Genomic DNA, 21,497 nt, shown 5'->3' with positions numbered 1-21,497 from the left:
TAAAATCAATTGGAGCTGATTTCCTGGTGTTTTTAGTCTTTTATGTCCAACAATGAAAATTGAAAAATAAGTTACAAACAAATATGATTATTTTTTGCTCAGAAAACGTGGGGTGCAAAATAGGTACGGGGGCAGCGTCGTTGGAGTAGAGATGCCAAGCAGCCCAGGGTACGAGGTGACACGTGCAGACAGACACAGACAGAAATTGCAACATGGTGAAGAGATAGGGTACACGTAATCATACACACACAGATAGAGTTGCAAAACACATACACAGACAGACATATACTGGGCGTACAAAACATTAAGAACACCTGCTGTTTTCATGACAGACTGACCAGGTGACAGAAACACACAGGTGAAAGCTATGATGCCTTATTGACGTCACTTGTTAAATCTAACTTCAATCAGTGTAGATGAAGGGGAGGAGACAGGTTAAAGACAATTGATTGTCTATGTGTAAGGACAACCAGCAAACTTGACACAAATGTGGGAGGCATTGGAGTCAACATGGGCCAGCACACTTTCGGCACCTTGTAGAGTTCATGCCCCGACGAATTGAGGCTGTTCTGAGGGCAAAAGTCCGGGGTGCAACTCAATATTAGGAAGGTGTTCCTAATGTTTGGTATACTCTGTGTATATGGCAGTGGACTGGAACTCCATATGTCATGTTGGAGGATATTGTTACTTCTGTGTATTGCAAGTCTTGACTCATTAATCTACCCTTGTGGGAAAAAAAGCTCATACCGTATACACACGTATGTACACAGGCATGCACACACATACACACACATTCACGTAACCCCCCCCCCCCCCCCCCCCCCCCACACACACACACACACACACACACACAGAGGCACACATCCTCTCCACTCACCTTCGGAGGGCGCGGTGCGTGATTGGCTCTTAAGGCGTAAGGAGGGTCTAAAGCGGGTGCGGTCATTGAAGCTCCAGCTCTTCTGCACCTTGGCAGGGCTGCTGCGCGTCTCAGCACCCGCCACATTGTTACCCGGGGAACAGCGCCGATCGTTGTTGACAGACGTCTGGCGGCTCTTCATACTCTGGCCGCGAGGACTTGCCATACGAACCCGCTCCTTAAAGCTCAACTTAGTACTAAAGAGAAAGACAGAGAGGAAGAGAGAGAGAGCGAGAGAGAGAGAGCAAAAGCCTCTTATTATGCATTCCCCCTGAGAGAGACAAATGTGTGCAGACAGAGTGTAGTCACAGTGTAGTGCAGTGTACTGTCCTTTCCTTTCCTCAAACATTACAAACATGCTTACCTCATCCACAATACACTCAGAGTACCCCATCTACTCTCTAAGACAGTGGTCCCTGGTCCCCTGGTCCTGAGGAGATATAGGGTGTGCAGGCTTTTGCTCCAGCCTAGCCGACTAAACTCTACGATTTACGAACGTTGTGTGTAATTGCGAGCTTTTCTTTGCGTTCTGAAATCAGTAGTTTATGATAAAAATGTTATGTGATGTCGGAGCTCTAATCCGCCCACACTAGTCGACGCTCAACTCTGTCGTAAATCACAGAGTTGAGTTTAATCAACTAACGCAAGCCCAGCACTAAAGGAGTTGAATCAGCTGGGCAGAAACAAAAGCTTAAACTCTTCAAAAGAAGTTCCTACCTAGAACCATAAAGGGTTATTCAATTGTCTCCATATGAGAACCTTCTGAAAAGCACTCTTTTTGCTTCCTAGTGGAACCCACCACTAATACAACGTTAAACATTGCCTTTGGAAAGTATTCAGAACCCTTGACTTTTTCCAAATGTTGTTACGTAACAATCAATCTACACACAATACCCCATAATGACAATGCAAAACCAGGTTTTTGAAATTCTTATAAATGTATAAAAAAAAAAAATCGGAAATATTACATTTACATAAGTATTCAGACCCTTTACTCAGTACTTTGTTGAAGCAGGTTTCAGGTTGGATGGGGAGCGTTGCTACACAGCTATTTTCAGGTCTCTCCAGAGATGTTTGATTGGGTTCAAGTCCGGGCTTTGGCTGGGCCACTCAAAGACATTCAGAAACTTTTCCTGAAGCCACTCCTGTGCTGTCTAGGCTGTATGCTTAGTGTCGTTGTCCTGTTGGAAGGTGAACCTTCAACCCAATCTGAGGTCTGGAGCGCTCTGGAGCAGGTTTTCATCAAGGATCTTTTCATCTTTACCTCAAGCCTGACTAGTCTCCCAGTCCCTGCTGCTGAAAAACATCACCACATCATGATGCTGCCACCACCATGCTTCACCGTAGGGATGGTGCCAGGTTTCCTCTAAATGTGACGCTTGGCATTCAGGACAAATAGTTCAATCTTGGTTTCATCCGATCTTGTTTCTCCTGGTCTGAGAGTCTTTAGGTGGCTTTTGGCAAATTCCAAGTGGGCTGCCATATGCCTTTTACTGAGGAGTGGCTTCTGTCTGGTCACTCTACCAGAAGGGCCTGAGTGGTGGAGTGCTGCAGAGATGGTTGTCCTTCTGGAAGGTTCTCCCATTTCCACAGGAACTCTGGCGCTCTATCAGAGTGACCATCGGTTCTTGGTCACCTCCCTGACCATGGCCCATCTCCCCCGATTGCTCAGTTTTGCTGGGTGGCCAGCTCTAGGAAGAGTCTTGATGGTTCCAAACTTCTTCCATTTAAGAATGATGGAGGCAGCTGTGTTCTTGGGGACCTTCAATGCTTCAGACATTTTTAAGTACCCTTCCCCAGATCTGTGCCCCGACACAATCCTGTCTTGGAGCTCTACGGACAATTCCTTCAACCTCATGGCTTGGCTTTTGCTCTGACATGCACTGTCAACTTTGGGACCTTATATAGACAGGTATGTGCCTTTCCAAATCATGTCCAATCAATTGAATTTACCACAGGTGGAATCCAATCAAGTTGTAGAAACATCTCAAGGATGATCAATGGAAACAGGATGCACCTGAGCTCAATTTCGAGTGTCATAGCAAAGGGTCTGAATACTTATGGAAACAAGGTATTTCTGTTTATTATTTTTAAAACATTTGCAAAAATGTTGCTTTGTCATTATTGGGTATTGTGTGTAGATTGATGAGGAAAAACATGTATTTAATACATTTTAGAATGAGGCTGTAACGCAACAAAATGTGGAAAAAATTGAAGGGGTCTGAATACTTTCCGATGGCACTGTATGTGGAACTATTTCACCACTAAAAGGATCTACCTGGAACCAAAAAGGTGTCTCCTATGGGGACAAACGAAGAACCCTTTTTTTCTAAAACACCTTGTAGCTCTCCAGGATCTCTATAGTAGCTCTTGGGGACTACTGTTGTAGAGATCAGTGTTCCAAGACAAAGACAATAACCAGGGAACACCGCAAGATCTACAATTTATACAGATGCATAGAAGCACTCTTCCTATTTATACTGTAAGCTAGTGTCTCAGTATCTGTAGGACACTTAGACCTGTATTGTGCCAGTGAGCCTGTGCTTAGACATACTGTAGCTTTATAGATGGGTGGGAGATGCAGACAGCCTCTACCTGAGACACACCCTAACCCTTGCCGTGACAACAAGAGAAGCATGCAATACTGTGAACCAATCAGATGGCGTGACAGCAGGCCCAATGGTCAAGCTTGATTCTTCAGGCACCAATGATCAGTGAGCAAACTCCCAGTTTCTGTGGAAACTTCAGGAGGGAATATTGCGCTCCAGTAACCATTAGGAAGTTATTCATGATAACAGGGACCTTGCCCAAGCCTAGGTAAAGGAAGATGCATCAATGCCGTGTGGGATGAGTAGGGTCAAAGGTCAGTCGGGGTGGTGGTGACCATTTTTTTATGAGGACATGCATTGGCACCATGCAGCCAAGCCAAGAGACCTCAGCAGACAAATGGAGGTCTAGATGGACTGTAGATTTTATGGCGATGAAAGACTGTTAAGAGTTCTGATTTCTACACACAGAACTACTTCCACTATATAAGGGGACCGGGATACAGTTATTTAGGGGTTGTGTCTGATAAGGGGGTCCAAGGGAGGTGGGGGTCGAAACCAACAGGCAACATGTAACAGGCAGCAGTCCCATTAGACAAGCAAAGGGCTAATATAATTATTTAATGGGGAGGGGGTAGGTGGCAGTTTTGGGGTTCTCTCATCATCCTCCATGCACCTGGCAGTTAGTCAGCATTCCCAGAGCTCATGTGACCAGGGAGGAGAGGATGCTGTGTAGTGGGTACTTCCTAAATGTCCGTGCGTAATACCTTCTGAAGCGCCTCCTATTACTATGAGCCTTACTAGGGAGGTAGGGAGGAAGACAGATAGAGGAGGAAGGGGTTAAAACACCAAGGAGTGGGGAAGGGAGGGACGAGAGACATCTGTACGGTCAATACTGTCAGAAGCAGTGGAGGTTGCTGAGGGGAGAACAGTTCATAATAATGGCCTGAACGGAGCAAATGGAATGGCATCAAACACCTGGAAACCATGTGTCTGATGTATTGGATACCATTCCACTGATTCTGCTCCAGTCATTACCACGAGCCCGTTCCCCCCCCCCCCCCCCCCCCCCAATTAAGGTGCCACCAACCTCCTGTGGTCAGAACTATAGAACTATGGTCTGATTATATACAGTAGCTCATACACCTTTAGCTGTAGGAGTTGCAATACAAACCATGAGAGTCATTTATGGTGGTTGTGTCCTTACATTCCAGATAGTCAGAAGTCAGAAGTTGTGAAAAGAGCAGAATAAGCAGACACACCCCAATTCTCATACTCTCACACATATAAACAGACCACCCACCCACCAACTCACCCACACAACAACCCACACACGTGCACTCACACGCACGCACGCACGCACCCACACACACCCACAAACGCACGCACGTGCACGCGCGCACACACACACACACACACACACACACACACACACACACACACACACACACACACACACACACACACACACACACACACACACACACACACACACACACACACACACACACCACACACACAGTGTTTAGCTTTTTAGTGCTTGTTGAGTATATAAGTCAGTTTTACCAGACTAATTTGCTACTGTAAAGCAATTATAACATTACCTAAGTTCTCAACCGTTGATGTGAGCGATGCTTAGGAAAAATCCTATTATACAGCTAATTGTATAGTATACATTTTAGGGTATGAAAAGCTGGGCTATAATTATGATTTCTAAAGCTCTCGCCTAATTGACTAAACCACAACAGTTACTTGAGAAGCCAATGAAAGCATACAAAACCTCAGGACTTCTAACAGCTTGGAGGATTAGCAGGGAATGACAGTTTGGTTGTGTGTGTGTGTGTGTGTGTGTGTGTGTGTGTGTGTGTGTGTGTGTGTGTGTGTGTGTGTGTGTGTGTGTGTGTGTGTGTGTGTGTGGTGTGTGCCTGCGCATGTGCTGTGCATATGTCTCTCAACATAAAGTCCAAATTTAGCTGCACTGGCATGACACGAGGAATCCACCGTTGCTAAAGGAGCCCTGTATTGTAAAAACAATAACCTGAAATCATACTTAAAGTCACAGATCTCTCTGTCTCTCCCACCTCCTCCTTGTCTCTCGGGCCTGCCGACCGAGACTGGTGTTTGACAAGTTAAATAAATACCCTTGGAATGGAAAACGCGCGTCATGGTGCAGACATGGTACAGACGCTGGTTTGCACATAACACACACATATTGTAGAAACACACACACACACACACACCCATAGACAGTGTAGAAATACGCACACAAACCTCTCTCACACACACACACACACACACACACACACACACACACACACACACACACACACACACACACACACACACACACACACACACACACACACACACACACACACACACACACACACACAGCAAGCAAGCAAAGAAACACACCCAGAAACTCTCTCAAACACGACAGAGACACAGAAAAGTGGTACTCCAGTCATGGTGGCTTGGAAAGCCAGGAGCCAAGAGAGACCATGGTGCTCTGAGAGACAGAGGCTGCTACACTAGAGAGCCATTTCTCAAACCAGGACGGCGACTTTCATAGCACCGTTGTTCCCCTCTGACCAGGGACTGATTCTGACCAGGGACACCAGGTGAGTGCAAGCTCTGGCTAAACAGTGACTTTCAAAACAATTTGAAAATAAGGGTTCAGTTTCAACACGTTTATCAACCAGCATAGTTCTTCTTTTTAGAGTGAATGTCTTTGAATGAACCATTGCGTGATGTGTGTAGAGGCGAGTGCTACAAACCTGCTAATCGTCTCACCCTGTTCTTTCCTTTAGGTGTTAGTGAGAAGAGAGGAGAGAGACAAGGGAAGAGATATCAGTCGTTAATGACAGAGTCTACAGGGTCTCCCTACACCACACACAGGGACAGAGAGATGAAGGAGTCAGCCAGCTTCATACTGTAACGTCCTCCCTGTGTGTATCGCATGCGGGACATGATGTCAGAAGACAAACCGTCAGGCTTGAAGAACACAAACTACTACAGTCAAAGCCTTGTGCAAGACCAATGTTGTCAACTAGTTTACAGAACATTGCAGCAAGCAATAGCTGTGCCACTCAACTGGGCTCGGAAAGCACCGGCAGACAGAGATAGAAGATAGAAAGGTGTGTGTCCCTACAGAGATAGAAGATAGAAAGGTGTGTGTCCCTGGTCAAAAACTGGTTTAATCAATGTTGTTTGCACGTCACTTCACCCCCAAAATTCTATGTGATGACATTGAATTAATGCGGATATTGGTAAAATGTTGTGTTGATTTCACGTTGAATTCACATTAGTTGACAACTCAACCAAAGGTAATTCAAAGCTAGACGTTGAACTGACGTCTGTGCCCAGTGGGGTGTGTGTGTATATTTGTGATTGAAAGAGCAGATGTTTGTGTTTGCGGCCACACTGTATGTAGACCTATAGGGTATGTATGTGTATGTTTGCGTGAGAAAGAGCGAGCGATAAAGCGGGTCATCCTGTGAATATTTCCAGGATCCTCTCATGTGCCCTAAAACACACCCTAAAATCTACAGAGAAAACATGGATGTCATTTCAAGACAACATAAGCTAGAAAATGTTCATGTTTGTACACTCTGTTTTACTTTCAATGTTTAAATGAATTAATGAAAGCAAAGTATTTGTAAGTTGGTTCTTTGTGTGTGGGCGCCTGGAAATATTGGAATATTTGATGACTGTGAGCCTTTAAAAAAAAAAGTTCATATGAAAGTATTGTAACCATACAAGTATCAAATTATAATAACAGCAAAATAAGTATAGGAAGGAATGTCAAAAGGAGTTGACGAGCTGATTAAAACTCAAGTAGGGAGAAATATCCACAAGGGACCAACCGCTAAAAAAGTAGAGCAGGAAATTGTGAAAAAAACTAGATGAGCACAGAGACCAAATAGGAAGAGAGCAGAGCAGCAGCCATACTTTAGTTGTTACCTACTTTGCAGGACTGCAGGTATGCAACGCCTTCAAATGAGGCTTCCAGGTAGCTATGGAAACCGAGTTCTCATCAGCAGCATAACTACGCCAGACACACTACGTGCAGAGTCAACAGAAAACAAAAGAAAAACAGAGAGAGAGAGAGAGAGAGGGGAGGGAGAACGGGGGGATAATAAAAAATAAAACAAGGCCAGAGGGAACGGAGGAGGGAGGAAGGAGGATTGGGGTAGAGAAAGAAAGAAAGAAAGAAAGAAAGAAAGAAAGAAAGAAAGAAAGAAAGAAAGAAAGAAAGAAAGAAAGAAAGAAAGAAAGAGAAATAAAACAAAGAGAGTGATTAGTAAAACCGGTGGTGTCAAGGCATCATGGGGCGGGGGGAGGGGGGGATACATGCCTGAAGGGGGAGTGGGCGCCCTGGTAGTGCTGCCACGTGGCACTGAGGTAGGTACGGGCACCGTCGGTGGAGTAGAGACGCCAAGCAGCCTGGGATATGAGGTGACACGCATAGAGAGACATACATAGACGGGAGCAATGGCAATATGGTGAGGAGATAGGGTACACATAATCATACACACACGGATAGAGGTGCACAACACATACACAGACAGACACACATACAAAGAGTGTACAAAACATTAAGAACACCTGCTTTTCCACATGGATTCAGCTGGTGAATCTAGGTGAAAGCTATGATCCCTTATTGATGTCACTTGTTAAATCTAACTTCAATCAGAGACGATGAATGGGAGGGGACAGTTTAACAGAGGATTATTAAGCCTTGACACAATTGAGACATGGATTGTGTATGTGTGCCACTCAGAGGCTGAATGGGCAAGATATTTAAGTGCCTTTGAATGGTGTGTGGTAGACGCACCAGTTTGTGTTAAGAACTGCATCGCTGCTGGATGTTTCACGGTCAACAGTTTCCTGTGTGTATCAAGAATGGTCCACCACCCAAAGGACATCCAGCAAACTTGACACAACTGTGGGAAGCATTGGAGTCAACATGGGCCAGCATCTCTGTGGAACGCTTTTGCCATATTGGTCCATGCTTTGAGGCTGTTTTGAGGGCAAAAGTGGGGAAGGTGTTCCTAATGTTTTGTACACTCAGTGTATATACAAAGCGAAAGACCAGGGGCTAACAAACAACAGAGGTAACACATTCCTGCCGACTGCAGATGTAAGTCCATCTGTCGAGAGAAAATATCTGGTCAGATGAAGAAGTGTTGAGGTCCTTATCAACTCAGCCATACTATACAGAAATGATGAATAGAGCAAATGGAGTTGCCTTTTGCGGGCCTTAAAGCGGTGGAAAAGGGGAGCTAAATTGAATACATGAATCAAACGAGTAGCCTAATCGTTTTTTTTCCTGCTTGATGTTAAAATCTCTTGAAAAACAAGATCTGTGTGTGTTTTGTGTTTGTTTTTGAGGTCATTGTGTATGTTGCGTTGATGGGGTATTGTAATAGTCCAGGTCTTGTCTGATAGGATGAGCTATTGCGTAGAGGGAAATCCACCCAGGGCTCTAGTGGAAACAGCTCATAAATATCACCTCTGTATTTCCTTTGGACCTGAGAGAGGACAAAGAGTCTCATCCACGATTAGGTATCGACTACACACAAACACACGTACGAACACACACACATACTGTACACACACGTGCATGCTTCTACACACACACGCATACACATACAGTACCAGTCAGAAGTTTGGACACAGCTACTCATTCAGGGGTTTTCTTTATTTTTACTATTTTCTACATTGGAGAATAATAGTGAAGACATCAAAACTATGACATAACACATATGGAAACATGTGGTAACCAAAAAAGTGTTAAACAAATCAAAAAATATTTTCTATTTGAGATTCTTCAAAGTAGCCACCCTTTGCCTTGATGACTGCTTTGCACACTCTTGGCATTCTCTCAACCAGCTTCATGAGGTCGTCACCTGGAATGCATTTCAATTAACATGTGTGCCTTGTTAAAAGTTAATTTGTGGTTTATTTTTCTTCTTTATGCGTTTGAGCCAATCAGTTGAGTTGTGACAAGGTAGGAGTGGTATACAGAAGATAGCCCTATTTGGTAAAGCTGTCATCAAGGCAAAGGGTGGCTACTTTGAAGAATCTCAAATATAAAATATTTTTTGATTTGTTTAACACTTTTTTGGTTACTACATGATTCCATATGTGTTCTTTCATAGTTTTGATGTCTTCAATATTATTATTGACTGGTACTGTATATAAACACACACACTCTGATACAAAGACACGCGGGCATGTTCACTTACACACACACACACACACACACACACACACACACACACACACACACCACACACCACACACACACACACACACACACACACACACACACACACACACACACACACACACACACACACACAGAACAGTTCAGTGGTAGCAGATGGCACTGTAAATGGAGAAGACGGGATCATAGTAATGTCTAGAACAAAATGAATGGAATGATATCAAACACATCAGATACCTGTTTTTTAATGTGTTTGATACCATTCCATTCACTCCAATCCTTCCACCATTATCAGCCTTCCTCCCCTCACCAGCCTCCAATGGAACAGTTATAGCATGTCTGGTGATAAAGTTGTTAGTGTGTGTTGTGTACCTGGATGAGGCTGGCTGCTGGGTTCCTCCTCTTCTCAAAGTGTTTTTGTCTGTGCTGCTCCTGTACCTTCAGGGCAAAGCCTGAGCCCAGGATACCCTGTACACACACACATACACACGATGGACTGAATCTGTGGGTCTTGACACCATGTTTGGTGAATCAACTTCAAACTGTGTGTGTGTGTGTCTGTGTCTGTGTGGCTGTCTGTGTCTCACGGCAGGCAGGGCGAAGAAGGAGATCCCCATCAGAGCAAAGCCAGCTGAGATCAGACGACCCGTCCACGTCTGAGGAGTCTTGTCTCCGTAGCCGATGGTTGTTAGAGTGATCTGGACACACACATCATCATCACAGAGTTCAGAAGTCACAACACAATAGTTACACTGTAACTCCCACAGCCCCACAAGATGCACAGAAAAACTCAATTATCCACCATTACCCTAGGCCAGTGTTTCCCAAATGCCGTTTTGTAGTATTTGGGTAAATTCCATTTTCAATTCAGTCAATTCCTTCCTGAATAGAAAGATCCACCCTATAGAGCCCTCCAGGACGAGGTTTGAATAACACTGCACTGTGTGTTGTGTATTTCAGTGACCTCCTTTCTCTCCCTGTCCCTGTCTCCCCTTGCACATCTAATAGCCCAGTCTCCCCTGACAGACACTGTAAATTACATTCATCGATTGGGTAATTTTAGCAGGTCTGAAGCAGTGGGCATTCATTGTTTGTGTCGACATTGTATAAAGTCTGGTAAGTAGTGCCTGGGAAAGGGAACGAGAGGTGTTTGAAGACCAGCCAAGCATGACCTTGTAGGTCTGTTACCATGCCACATGGTCATTAAAGGATAAGTTTGCTTTTTACAACCAAATGTGCATTTTTTTATGTAAATGTGATGTTAAGGGTCCAGATTTAAAAAAAAGCGATTTCACATGTTATGGGAAACTTACCCCAACTTACCCCAAACTTACCCCAATCATTAATTTCCTCATCCTCGTTGTGCAGTACGTGGTCTCTGAAAATGGGGTCTCTGAAAAAACATGCACGAATGCTTGAAAAACAACCAAATACGTCCTTTTAGAAACGGAAACGCTCTCAGTATAGTGATGCAGGTCTTTAGCTGTTGTACACGTGAAATTGTGTCATTCCAAAATGTGTCCGCAACGTTATTCCATTTTGTGAGACTCAAGCCGTTTTCCCATATCCAGCTGTTCCATTCGCCGTGAAGCCTGTTGCTACATGTAACTGCCAAAATAAAGGAAACACCAACATAAAGTGTCTTAACAGGGTGTTGGGTCCCCATGAGCCGCCAGAACAGCTTCAGTGAGCCTTGGCATAGATTCTACAAGTGTCTGGAACTTCCTGTGTGGAAGCACCTGCTTTCAATATACTTTGTATCCCTCGCTTACTCAAGTGTTTCCTTTATTTTGGCAGTTACATATAGACCGAACAGACAGGTATCTCTCAAGTCACAACACAATGCAATATAATGTTGCGGATAAAGTTCAGAATCACACAATTTCATGTGTACAACTTATAAAGACCCGCATCACTATACTGAGAGCTTTTCCATTTCTAAAAGGACGTATTTGGGTGTTTTTGGAGCCTTTGTTCATGATTTTTCAGAGCTCCCATAGTACACAACCAGGAATCCCTGATTGGGTGTACGTTTCTCCAAAACAAGTGAAATTGCATGTCTGGACCCTTCTATAATGTGCTATTTAATTAATGTTTTGTTGTTGTTGATTTTGTTGTAAAAATAAATATCTTAAGGTCATATTATAGACTGGTCGGCAAGTCCAGTAATGATATTAAAGCTAGTCTGTCTCTTTGTCTTTCAGAGATGGGCTGGTTAGGTTGTTTTCTTGTATCTGCTGATTAAACTTCAGTCCTGTGAATATCAATATGGGCTACATAGAAACATCTTGATCAAACTACACATTATTGTGTGTATGTGAGGAGTGTGCACGTGTGTTTGTGTGGTGTATGCATGGGCCAGTGTGTGTGCATGTGTGTGCGTGTGTGTGCGTGTGTGTGCGTGCGTGCGTGCGTGCGTGCGTGCGTGTGTGTGTGTGTGTGTGTGTGTGTGTGTGTGTGATGTGTGTGTGTGTAGACTCACTGTGCCCCACCACAGAGCATCGGCATAGGTGGCAAAGTCTTTGTTGAACTCCTTCTCCACAAGATAGACCAGGAATGAAGAGAAGATAAGCACCAGGAACCCAATGTACCAAGCTGTCACCAACTCCTATAGGAAATCAATGTATTATTCATGTAAACAAATACATCCGATCTCACTGTATTTGTTGTGTCAACCAGGTCCTAAATCCCTAAAGATCAAGTTGCGGTGACAGTGAAGAAAACATTCACTAGCAAGAAACCTTGAGAGGAACCAGACACTAGGGAGCTCATCCTCCTATTTGTTATAGGAGACAGAGTACATAGGACTATGTAGGCATGGTCGTACCTTACTGTGTGCGTAGACAACAGATCCCAGTAGTTTCCAGGTGCCCCCTCTGCGGTCCATGCGCACCATTCGCAGGATCTGCAGGAAGCGAAGGCTCCTCAATGCCGAGGTGGCAAAGATGTTACCTTGGCTACCCGCTGACACCACAGCAATGGAAGCTATGAGTACAATGATGTCTGGAAAGAGACAATGACAGATAAAGGGGAATGGGGAAAAGTCACTAAAAGCAACTTCAATACTATAGTAGTATTTACAGTCTTGTAAACTTCCATGAGAGCCTACCGATAATGTATTGCAGTGTGTATGAATGATACATGTGATACTATCACACAAAGGCGTAACTTTGTGTTGCATATTGGGTCAATGGCTTCCTTAGTGTTCCCTTTATTTTTTTGAGCAGTGTATATATATATATGCATAGGAACTGAGAAGTGGTCTGTGGTCCCCACCTGCAGAACCACTCCTTTATTGGGGGTGTCTTGCTAATTGCCTATAATTTCCACCTGTTGTCTATTCCATTTGCACAACAGCATGTGAAATGTATTGTCAATCAGTGTTGCTTCCTAAGTGGACAGTTTGATTTCACAGAAGTGTGATTGACTTGGAGTTACATTGTGTTGTTTAAGTGTTCCCTTTATTTTTTTGAGCAGTATATATACATTTGCAAAAATCGATTTGTCATTATGGGGTATTGTGTGTAGAATGATGAGGAAAAGATGGAATTTAATGCATTTTAGAATAAGGTGACAAAATGTGGAAAAAGTAAAGGGGTCTGAATACTTTCCGAATGCACTGTATCTGCAGTAGAAGCCTATTGACAAGGATTTTTTTAAATGATGTCGGTGTCGGGAACATGATTCTGAATATGCTTCACATCAAATCAGAACAAGTAGTTTTTTGTCATTTGTTATCGCCAGTTTTTAAGGACACGTAACTGTGGAACATTTGGTCAATTTAGTTAATTTGTTGATGGTGCTGGAAGTGCCCAGTCGGATATTTCCTTTTCGCTCTCTTTCTACTCTCAAATCTGAATGGGTCTCTTGGATCCGAACTGGCACGTGTCTGTTTACGTCTGTTTTTAAACTTGCCTTTTCGGAACAGGTCTGATTGTCCTCGGGTCCATTTGGAACGGCTCTCTGTTTTTTTGGGACCCGTTAAGACCTCTAGCTTGAAGAAATGAGTGACGTATTTAAAGGGCAGCAGTGCATTTTGAACCCACAACCAAACACCTCCCTGTTTTTTAACTGGTTGTTCAGAACAGCACCGTTTCCATTTAATTGAATGTTGCAATACGTTTTTTTCATACTGAACTCAGCCCTGGTGACTTTGCTATAAATAAATAGGCTGAAGCATGCCTATCTGTATTTGTGCTAATCATTAGCTAGATCAGTGCTTCCCAAACTTTTTCAGTCATGGGCCCCCTTTTATCATGGGGGAACATCCTATCATGAAACGGGGACACCTTTTACTCATCAAGAAACAGTACATACAAACACCAGTATCTGGTTTCTCTTCCAAATTGAAATCAAGAATAACATTTTTATAAAGGAGAAATAAACCAGTTTACTGTTGCAAGGGGTGAGCCAATTTATTTTGTAGGTTTTCTCAGTTGAAATAAAATATAATGGTGATTTTGGAAGTATTGTTAGGGTGATTATTAGGTTGCATAAACATGATGAGTGCTATCCCCCTTCAATTTTGGCCTTCACATTTGTTTTCTAAACATAAATAGGTTGCTGCTGCTGGTCAGAGTCTGTGAGACAGGCAGGCTGCCTCTGACTGGGGAGAGAAACAGGCTTGCTTGAAACTACTGGTTTCAGAGAAACAGCCCTTCTCTAATTCTGTAGCCTACAAGAAACCAGTTGTTTCAAAGTTTATAATACTACCAAAGTTGTCTATGAACTCACTAAATTGAGCCCAATATAACCATTAGCAGTTATTCATCGATTTTCGCACTCATCACTTAGCAATAGAAACCTTCTGCATTTAAAAAGTGGTATATATTTATTCATGCTTATGAATTTACCATGTTAAATGTGACTGTACTTCTTTACTTCTTACAAGTTAGCTCACAGAATTAAGGGTTTTATTAAGAAGAGAGAGGAAAGAGAGAAAGAGAGAAGCTATTGCTCCATTCTCCTTACAAACATTGCGCAACTTTCTTTCCCTTCACTAACCACGGCCTCTGAGGACCAGGCCAAACCAAGCATAATTGGCGATTGGGGGATCCAATCATAAAATTAGGAATAGATTAGTACTGTGTAGTGTAAAGCCACAGAAAGCCAGTAGCTACTGTAGGAAAATAATTTCCAATTCATCAAATTTATCATGGTATATTATCGGGAGGGTCAAATTGACTGTTGATGCCCAACACCGGAGAGAGGGCCAGAGGCCTCAACTGTGTTGATCTGGAGCGCTAAGACTGGTTAAGAAAATAGACATGTGTACTGGAGGAGTCATCACAGGGATCTAAAGTACCTAGTATTCACTTTCATATGATCAGAGGAGAAAGGGAAGAGTATAAGAGATAGAGCGAGAATAAGAGGGGCTGTCCCGCCCTGGCCATAGAGAGGTTTTTTATTCTCTATTTTGGGTAGGCCAGGGTGTGACTAGGGTGGGCATTCTATGTTCCTTTTTCTATGTTCTTTATTTTCTATGTTTTGGCCGGGTATGATTCTCAATCAGGGACAGCTGTCTATCGTTGTCTCTGATTGGGAACCATACTTAGGTAGCCCTTTTCCCTCCTTGTGTTGTGGGAAGTTGACTTTGTTTATGGCACATAGCCTTTAGCTTCACGGTTTGTTGGGTAGTGTTTATTGTTTTGTTCGGCGTCTTTTCAAATAAAAAGAATATGTACGCTCACCACGCTGCACCTTGGTCCTCTCCTTTCAACCGATGTGACAGGGGCAAAGAGGGACATACTTAGGGCCATCACAGCGAGGGTCCTGAAGCATACAAACCACTATTGCTCCTACAGTAAACCACGATAATATTGTTACGCTCAAATTCACATCAATCACATTTCAGCAAACTCATTTCAAACTCTGAAACTAACCTCTATTGAAAGAAGACATAGATTGTGATCTAGGTTTTTGGAAACTGTGTTTATCCTTTCTTTTATGAGAACTCAATGCCAGCTTCTGTTCTCCCTGTTTGTGTATTTAAGTGCATTATCTTTCAATCAGAAATCAGCCTTGTTGAAGATCTCTTGGTGGAGTGATAGGGCCTTTGCAGTGCAGCACACTCAACGATACAAAAATATACAGTGCCTTCGGGAAAGTATTCAGACCCCTTGACTTTTTCCACATTTTGTTACGTTACAACCTTATTCTAAAATGGATTAATTAAAAATGTTCCTCATCAATCTACACACAATACCCTATAATGACTAAATGAAAACAGGTTTTTATACATTTTATCAAATGTATTAAAATAAAAAACAGAAATACTTCATTTACATCAGTATTCAGACCTTTTGCTATGAGACTCAAAATTGAGCTCAGGTGCATCCTGTTTCCATTGATCATCCTTGAGATGCTTCTACAACTTGATTGGAGTCCACCTGTGGTAAATTCAATTGATTGGACATGATTTGGAAAGGCACACACCTGTCTATATAAGGTCCCACAGTTGACAGGGCATGTCAGAGTAAAAACCAAGCCATGAGGTCGAAATAATTGTCAGTAGAGCGCAGAGACAGGATTGTGTCGAGCACAGATCTGGGGAAGGGTACAAAAATGTTTTTGCAGCATTGAAGGTCCTCAAGGACACGGTGCACTCCATTATTCTTAAATGGAAGAAGTGTGGGAGATGGAAGAACCTTCCAGAAGGACAATCATCTCTGCAGCAATCCAACAATCAGGCCTTTATGGTAGAGTGGCCAGACTAAAGCCACTCCTCAGTAAAAAGCACATGACAGCCCACTTGGAGTTTGCCAAAAGGCACCTAAAGGACTCTCAGACCATGAGAAACAAGATTCTCTGGTCTGATGAAACCAAGATTGATCTCTTTGGCCTGAATGCCAAGTGTCATGTCTGGAGGAAACCTGGCACTATCCCTAAGGTGAAGCATTGTGGTGACAGCATCATGCTGTGCGGATGTTTTTCAGTGGCAGGGACTGGGAGACTAGTCAGGATCGAGGGAAAGTACAGGGATCCTTGATGAAAACCTGCTCTAGAGTGCTCAGGACCTCAGATTGGGGCGAAGGTTTACCTTCCAACAGGACAACGACCCTAAGCAGCCAAGACAACGCAGGAGTGGCTTCGGGTTTGAAAGTCCTTGAGTGGCCCAGCCAGAGCCTGGCCTTGAACCCGATCGAACATCTCTGGAGAGACCTGAAAATAGCTGTGCAGAGACGCTCCTCATCCAACCTGACAGAGCTTGAGAGGATCTGCAGAGAAGAATGGGAGAAACTCCCCAAATACAGGTGTGCCAAGCTTGTAGCATCATGCCTAAGATTCGAGTCTGTAATCGCTGCCAAAAGTGCTTCATCAAAGTACTGAGTGAAGGGTCTGTATACTTATGTAAATGTGATATTTCATTGTTTTTTATATATACATTTGCAAAAATGTATAAAAACATGCTTTTGCTTTTGCCATTTTAGAATAAGGCTGTAATGTAACAAAATGTGGAAAAAGTCAATGGGCCTGAATACTTTCCTAATGCACTGTATTTCACTAGATTATTTCACTAGATTTCATTACGTAAACTGTATTTGAAATGCATGCATATACATTTGCATCTTTGCTCAAAGCATTTAACACCTGACAATATTCCAGAAATGCATGGCTATGACATCTAGTCTACAGGGTGGCCAAAGTGGTTCCTAATTCGGCTTCTTAAATGACTCTCTAGGTATTGATCAATGGAGATCATTTTTGGGGCCCCCAAGCCAAAACTTTGCCGGTGATATAATTGAAATTGTGATGAGTAAAAAAAATATTTCGATTTCACCTAATTCACACCCAAAAATGTATTGTTAAAACATTTCTAGCCTGTCTATATATGAGTAACAGGGTTGACGTGTTACGCTCGACCCACTCAGTTTTTCACCACAAAACACCAGAACATTACCAAAAAGAATAGAACCAGCTCACCTGCTTTTACGCTACGATTTGATGTTCAATGTTTCTTTTGAATTAAATATTTTACTAAAGTTCAGTTCAGGTTACCAGGGTTGACCTTAAAATGAGGGACAGACCTAAATGAATCACTAATCACATGAAAAAAAAAAAATTCAGAAAGTTTGTCAAAGCAACGAAATAACTAGGGCTTCACAATGATGGTTCTAGAAGTCCTAGAGGGTGCACGGAGGGACATGTCAAAATGCAGAATTTTGGCATTTTAGCAAGTCTTTATTCATATTGAAAATCATATTTATTAAATCTCCATGTGGTCTATATTATAGGCCACTTCATTTTATATAACAGGCTTTTAAAATGTAATATTGGTGCATCATTTCTACTTAACATATCAAAGGGACACAAAAGGCACTCATTTCGTGGAACCACCCAGTACACGTTAAGTTCTGCCTCTTGGATGTTGGCTGCAATGCACTCCTCAAGTTTGTTTGTTTTTGTCATATGCACATGAAAGACATGGAGTTACTACATGACCAATAATGTATCATGTTTGTAGTAATTTTTGTAGTCATTTAAATGCATGTAAATGCATGTTAGTGCTTTTGGTGTGTGTCAAGTACATTAAAAAGGCATTTTGATAAAATATATTGTAGCGGTGGCAGCCTACTAGAAGACTTGGAGGTGTGGCTTGTTGGGGGCGTGGCTTTGTCATAGTGTATTTTGTCATGCCAGTTAATGTGTTACAGTATGTTGTGTTCTGTGATTAAAGGTTAAGCTTGTACACTGCCAGTTCTGCGGTTTTAATGAGACTGACATACGTGCATGTGATACCAAAGAACCTACTAGACAGTCACCATTTTGTTCCAATATAACTTGGCAAATTTTGATATTTACTATACATTTTAATTAAAAATATATTTATTACAAATACATTTAAATGCATATTGGAATATATTTTAAATATATATTCTAAAATGCGTTCTTTAATGTATTTCAGAATGTGTTTTGAAATACATTAAATACATTTCTGATGCATTTAACATATATTGTGATATGCATTTGACATACATTTATATACTGTATACAGGTAACTGCGAAAATAATGGAAACACTTGAGTAAATGCCGGATACAAAGTATATTGAGAGCGTGTGCTTCTACACAGGTGTGGTTCCTGAGTTAACGTCCCATCATGCTTAGGGTCATGTATAAAAATCCGTTATTTTGGCCATTATTTTGACTATACCTCATGGGCTATAGCTATGGCTATACCCCATAGGATGACAATGCCCGCATCCACAGGGCACGAATGGTCACTGAATGGTTTGATGAGCATGAAACTATGTCAACCACATGCCATGACTGTCTCAATCACCAGATCTCAAACCAATTGTACACTTATGGGTGACTCTGGTGTGGCACCTGAGAAAGCGTTTTCCACCACCATGAACAGAACACCAAATTATAGAATTTCTTGTGAAAAAATGGTGTCTCATTCCTCCATTAGACATTCAGACACTTGTAGAATCTATGCCAAGGTGCATTGAAGCTGTTCTGACTCGTGGTGGCCCAAAGCCCAAATAAAAAACACTTTATGTTGGTGCTTCCTTTATTTTGGCGGTTACCTGTATATTTCAAATATATTCCATAATATATGTTGGAATATACAGTAGATATTTATTTTACATTTCCGGTATGGGTGCACACACACACACACACACACACACACACACACACACACACACACACACACACACACACACACACACACACACACACACACACACACACACACACACTTACCTATAACACAGAAGGGTTTCCTGGCAAAGCGGAGTCGTCCCTGCCAGCCCCTGTAGCGACTGCAGCAGCCTGCGCTCCATATCCTGATGATGTACTCCAGCCCAAACACCACGATCATCACAAACTCCTACAAGGCACACATGATATCATAGACCATTATTGTCAGTCAAGAGGCGACAGGAGACAGTTTAATATACTGCAAAATGGTATATTTATTCCAGACAGTTTTAGTATAAAGGCAAATGATTAATAATGATCACCAATAATCAATATAGCATCTCGGGTTGTTAAGTTTGATAAACTATAGTTGCAGTAAATTAAATGTCTCCATTATTCATGTGTTTTAATTTGTGCGGTGCTGCAAAATAACAAGAGAGCAGTCAGGAAGATTAGTATGCAGAGTGTTAAGTCTGTGTTGTTTCACTGTAGCACACACACACACACACACACACACACACACACACACACACACACACACACACACACACACACACACACACACACACATTATGTTCATTACGTACTCTTTTGACTCATCACATACGCTGCTGTTACTTTTAATCTATCATGTTGCCTAGTCACTTTACCCCTACCTACTGTATATGTCCATATCTCCCTCAACAACCTCGTACCCCTGCACATCGACATGATACTGGTACCAAGTGTGTATCGCCAAGTTATCGTTACTCATTGTGTATTTATTCCTCCTGTTATTATTTTTCTATTTCTATTCTATTTATACGTATTTTTCTCTCTACATTGTTTCACTTCAACACACACATGTACAGTTCACACACACACACACACACACACCACACACACACACACACACACACACACACACACATCGCAGTTAGAGGCAGACCCAGTAATTAATATGTTTGCAGTCCATCAGTGCCCCATGTAGTGTACAGTAGAGAGGCTGTAATTTCCGTGGATGATAAGAAATGACACAGGTCTACACGCACGTCAGCGTGTACCTGCCCTTGAATGTAACAGTGACATGCTTGCATCCCGCTGACCTCTGCGAACAGTTTTTAAGATTCATTACAGAAAATGTAAAAAATATTACATCCCAAATTGACAGTAGCCGACACCATACCAGCATTTCTGGTCAGGAGACACTTCAGGCAACTACTCTGTAACTGTCTACTGCTTCCTTTAGCTTATTTCAGCCAATATCCTTTGGGTCCCTCATTGACACTATAGCTCACATGAAGACCTCCTCCTGCCCCTTGGACGTGATCCCTACTAGACTACTCAAAAAGGTTATGCCTACTGCTGGCCCCAACATTCTGTCTATTGTAAATAGCTCCTTGAACTCTGGCTCCTTTATAGCTTTAAAGTCAACAATGACCTAATGTTGGCTGCCGATGCCGGTGAATGCTCTATTCTAGTTCTTTAGGATCTGAGTGCCGTGTTTGATACTATTGATCATAGCATCCTTGTTGACCGGCTAGAGAGGTGGGTGGGAACCTCCGGCATTGCCCTCGACTTGTTCAGGTCATATCTACGTGGCAGATGTTTCTCAGTGAGCATGGGTGGTTTAGTATTGTCCCAAGCACCTATTCACCACGGTGTCCATCGGGTCAATTCTGGGCACCATCCTTTTTTCCCTGTACATGCTTTCCCTTTGTGACATCATCCTCAATCATAACATTCAGTTTCACTGATACGTGGATGACACGTAGCTTTATTTACCAAGCATATCCAGTGACGAAGCCAGCGTAGCTACCCTTCACCAGTGTCTTGCTGACATCAAATGATGGATGTCTGACCATTTTCTCCAGCTCAATGATAAGAGATGTGTTTTATTTGGCCCTCACCTTGCCAGAACCCAGATTGTAAATAACCTTGGTCATTTGTCCACCAATGTAAAGCCTACGGCCAGAAGTATCTTAGTGTCTTCTTTGACCCTGACCTAAACCTCGAGCTGCATTTACAGAAGATTGTCCAGTCTTGCTTTTATCATCTAAGAAATATAACTAAAGTTAAGTATTTTATTTCAGTGAAATCAAATCAAATTGTATTTGTCACATGCGCCAAATACAACAGGTGTAGACCTTACAGTGAAATGCTTACTTACAAGCCCTT

At 42.5% G+C, this 21,497-nt stretch overlaps 1 protein-coding gene across 2 annotated transcripts in view; it reads right to left on the bottom strand.

Annotated features, from left to right (window-relative positions):
* kcnq5a (potassium voltage-gated channel, KQT-like subfamily, member 5a) overlaps positions 1 to 21,497 on the bottom strand; it is a 111,387-nt gene that overhangs the window by 17,681 nt on the left and 72,209 nt on the right. The window contains exons 3-10 of one of the 2 annotated variants that reach the window (XM_014154578.3): positions 19,404 to 19,530; positions 12,522 to 12,697; positions 12,177 to 12,302; positions 10,282 to 10,392; positions 10,067 to 10,162; positions 7,430 to 7,524; positions 6,240 to 6,266; positions 878 to 1,113 (exon numbers count right to left, since the gene is read on the bottom strand). In XM_014154578.3, coding sequence (XP_014010053.1) covers positions 878 to 1,113; positions 6,240 to 6,266; positions 7,430 to 7,524; positions 10,067 to 10,162; positions 10,282 to 10,392; positions 12,177 to 12,302; positions 12,522 to 12,697; positions 19,404 to 19,530 — 994 coding nt within the window. The remainder of the gene's footprint in view (positions 1 to 877; positions 1,114 to 6,239; positions 6,267 to 7,429; positions 7,525 to 10,066; positions 10,163 to 10,281; positions 10,393 to 12,176; positions 12,303 to 12,521; positions 12,698 to 19,403; positions 19,531 to 21,497) is intronic. The other variant, XM_014154579.3, reaches the window with a different exon arrangement.

The sequence above is a fragment of the Salmo salar genome, chromosome 18, assembly GCF_965601325.2.
Source record: "Salmo salar chromosome 18, fSalSal1, whole genome shotgun sequence".
In the NCBI taxonomy this organism is placed as follows: Eukaryota; Metazoa; Chordata; class Actinopteri; order Salmoniformes; family Salmonidae; genus Salmo; species Salmo salar.
Note: the sequence above shows the minus strand (reverse complement) of the source record. Positions and strands in the feature narration are given on the sequence as shown.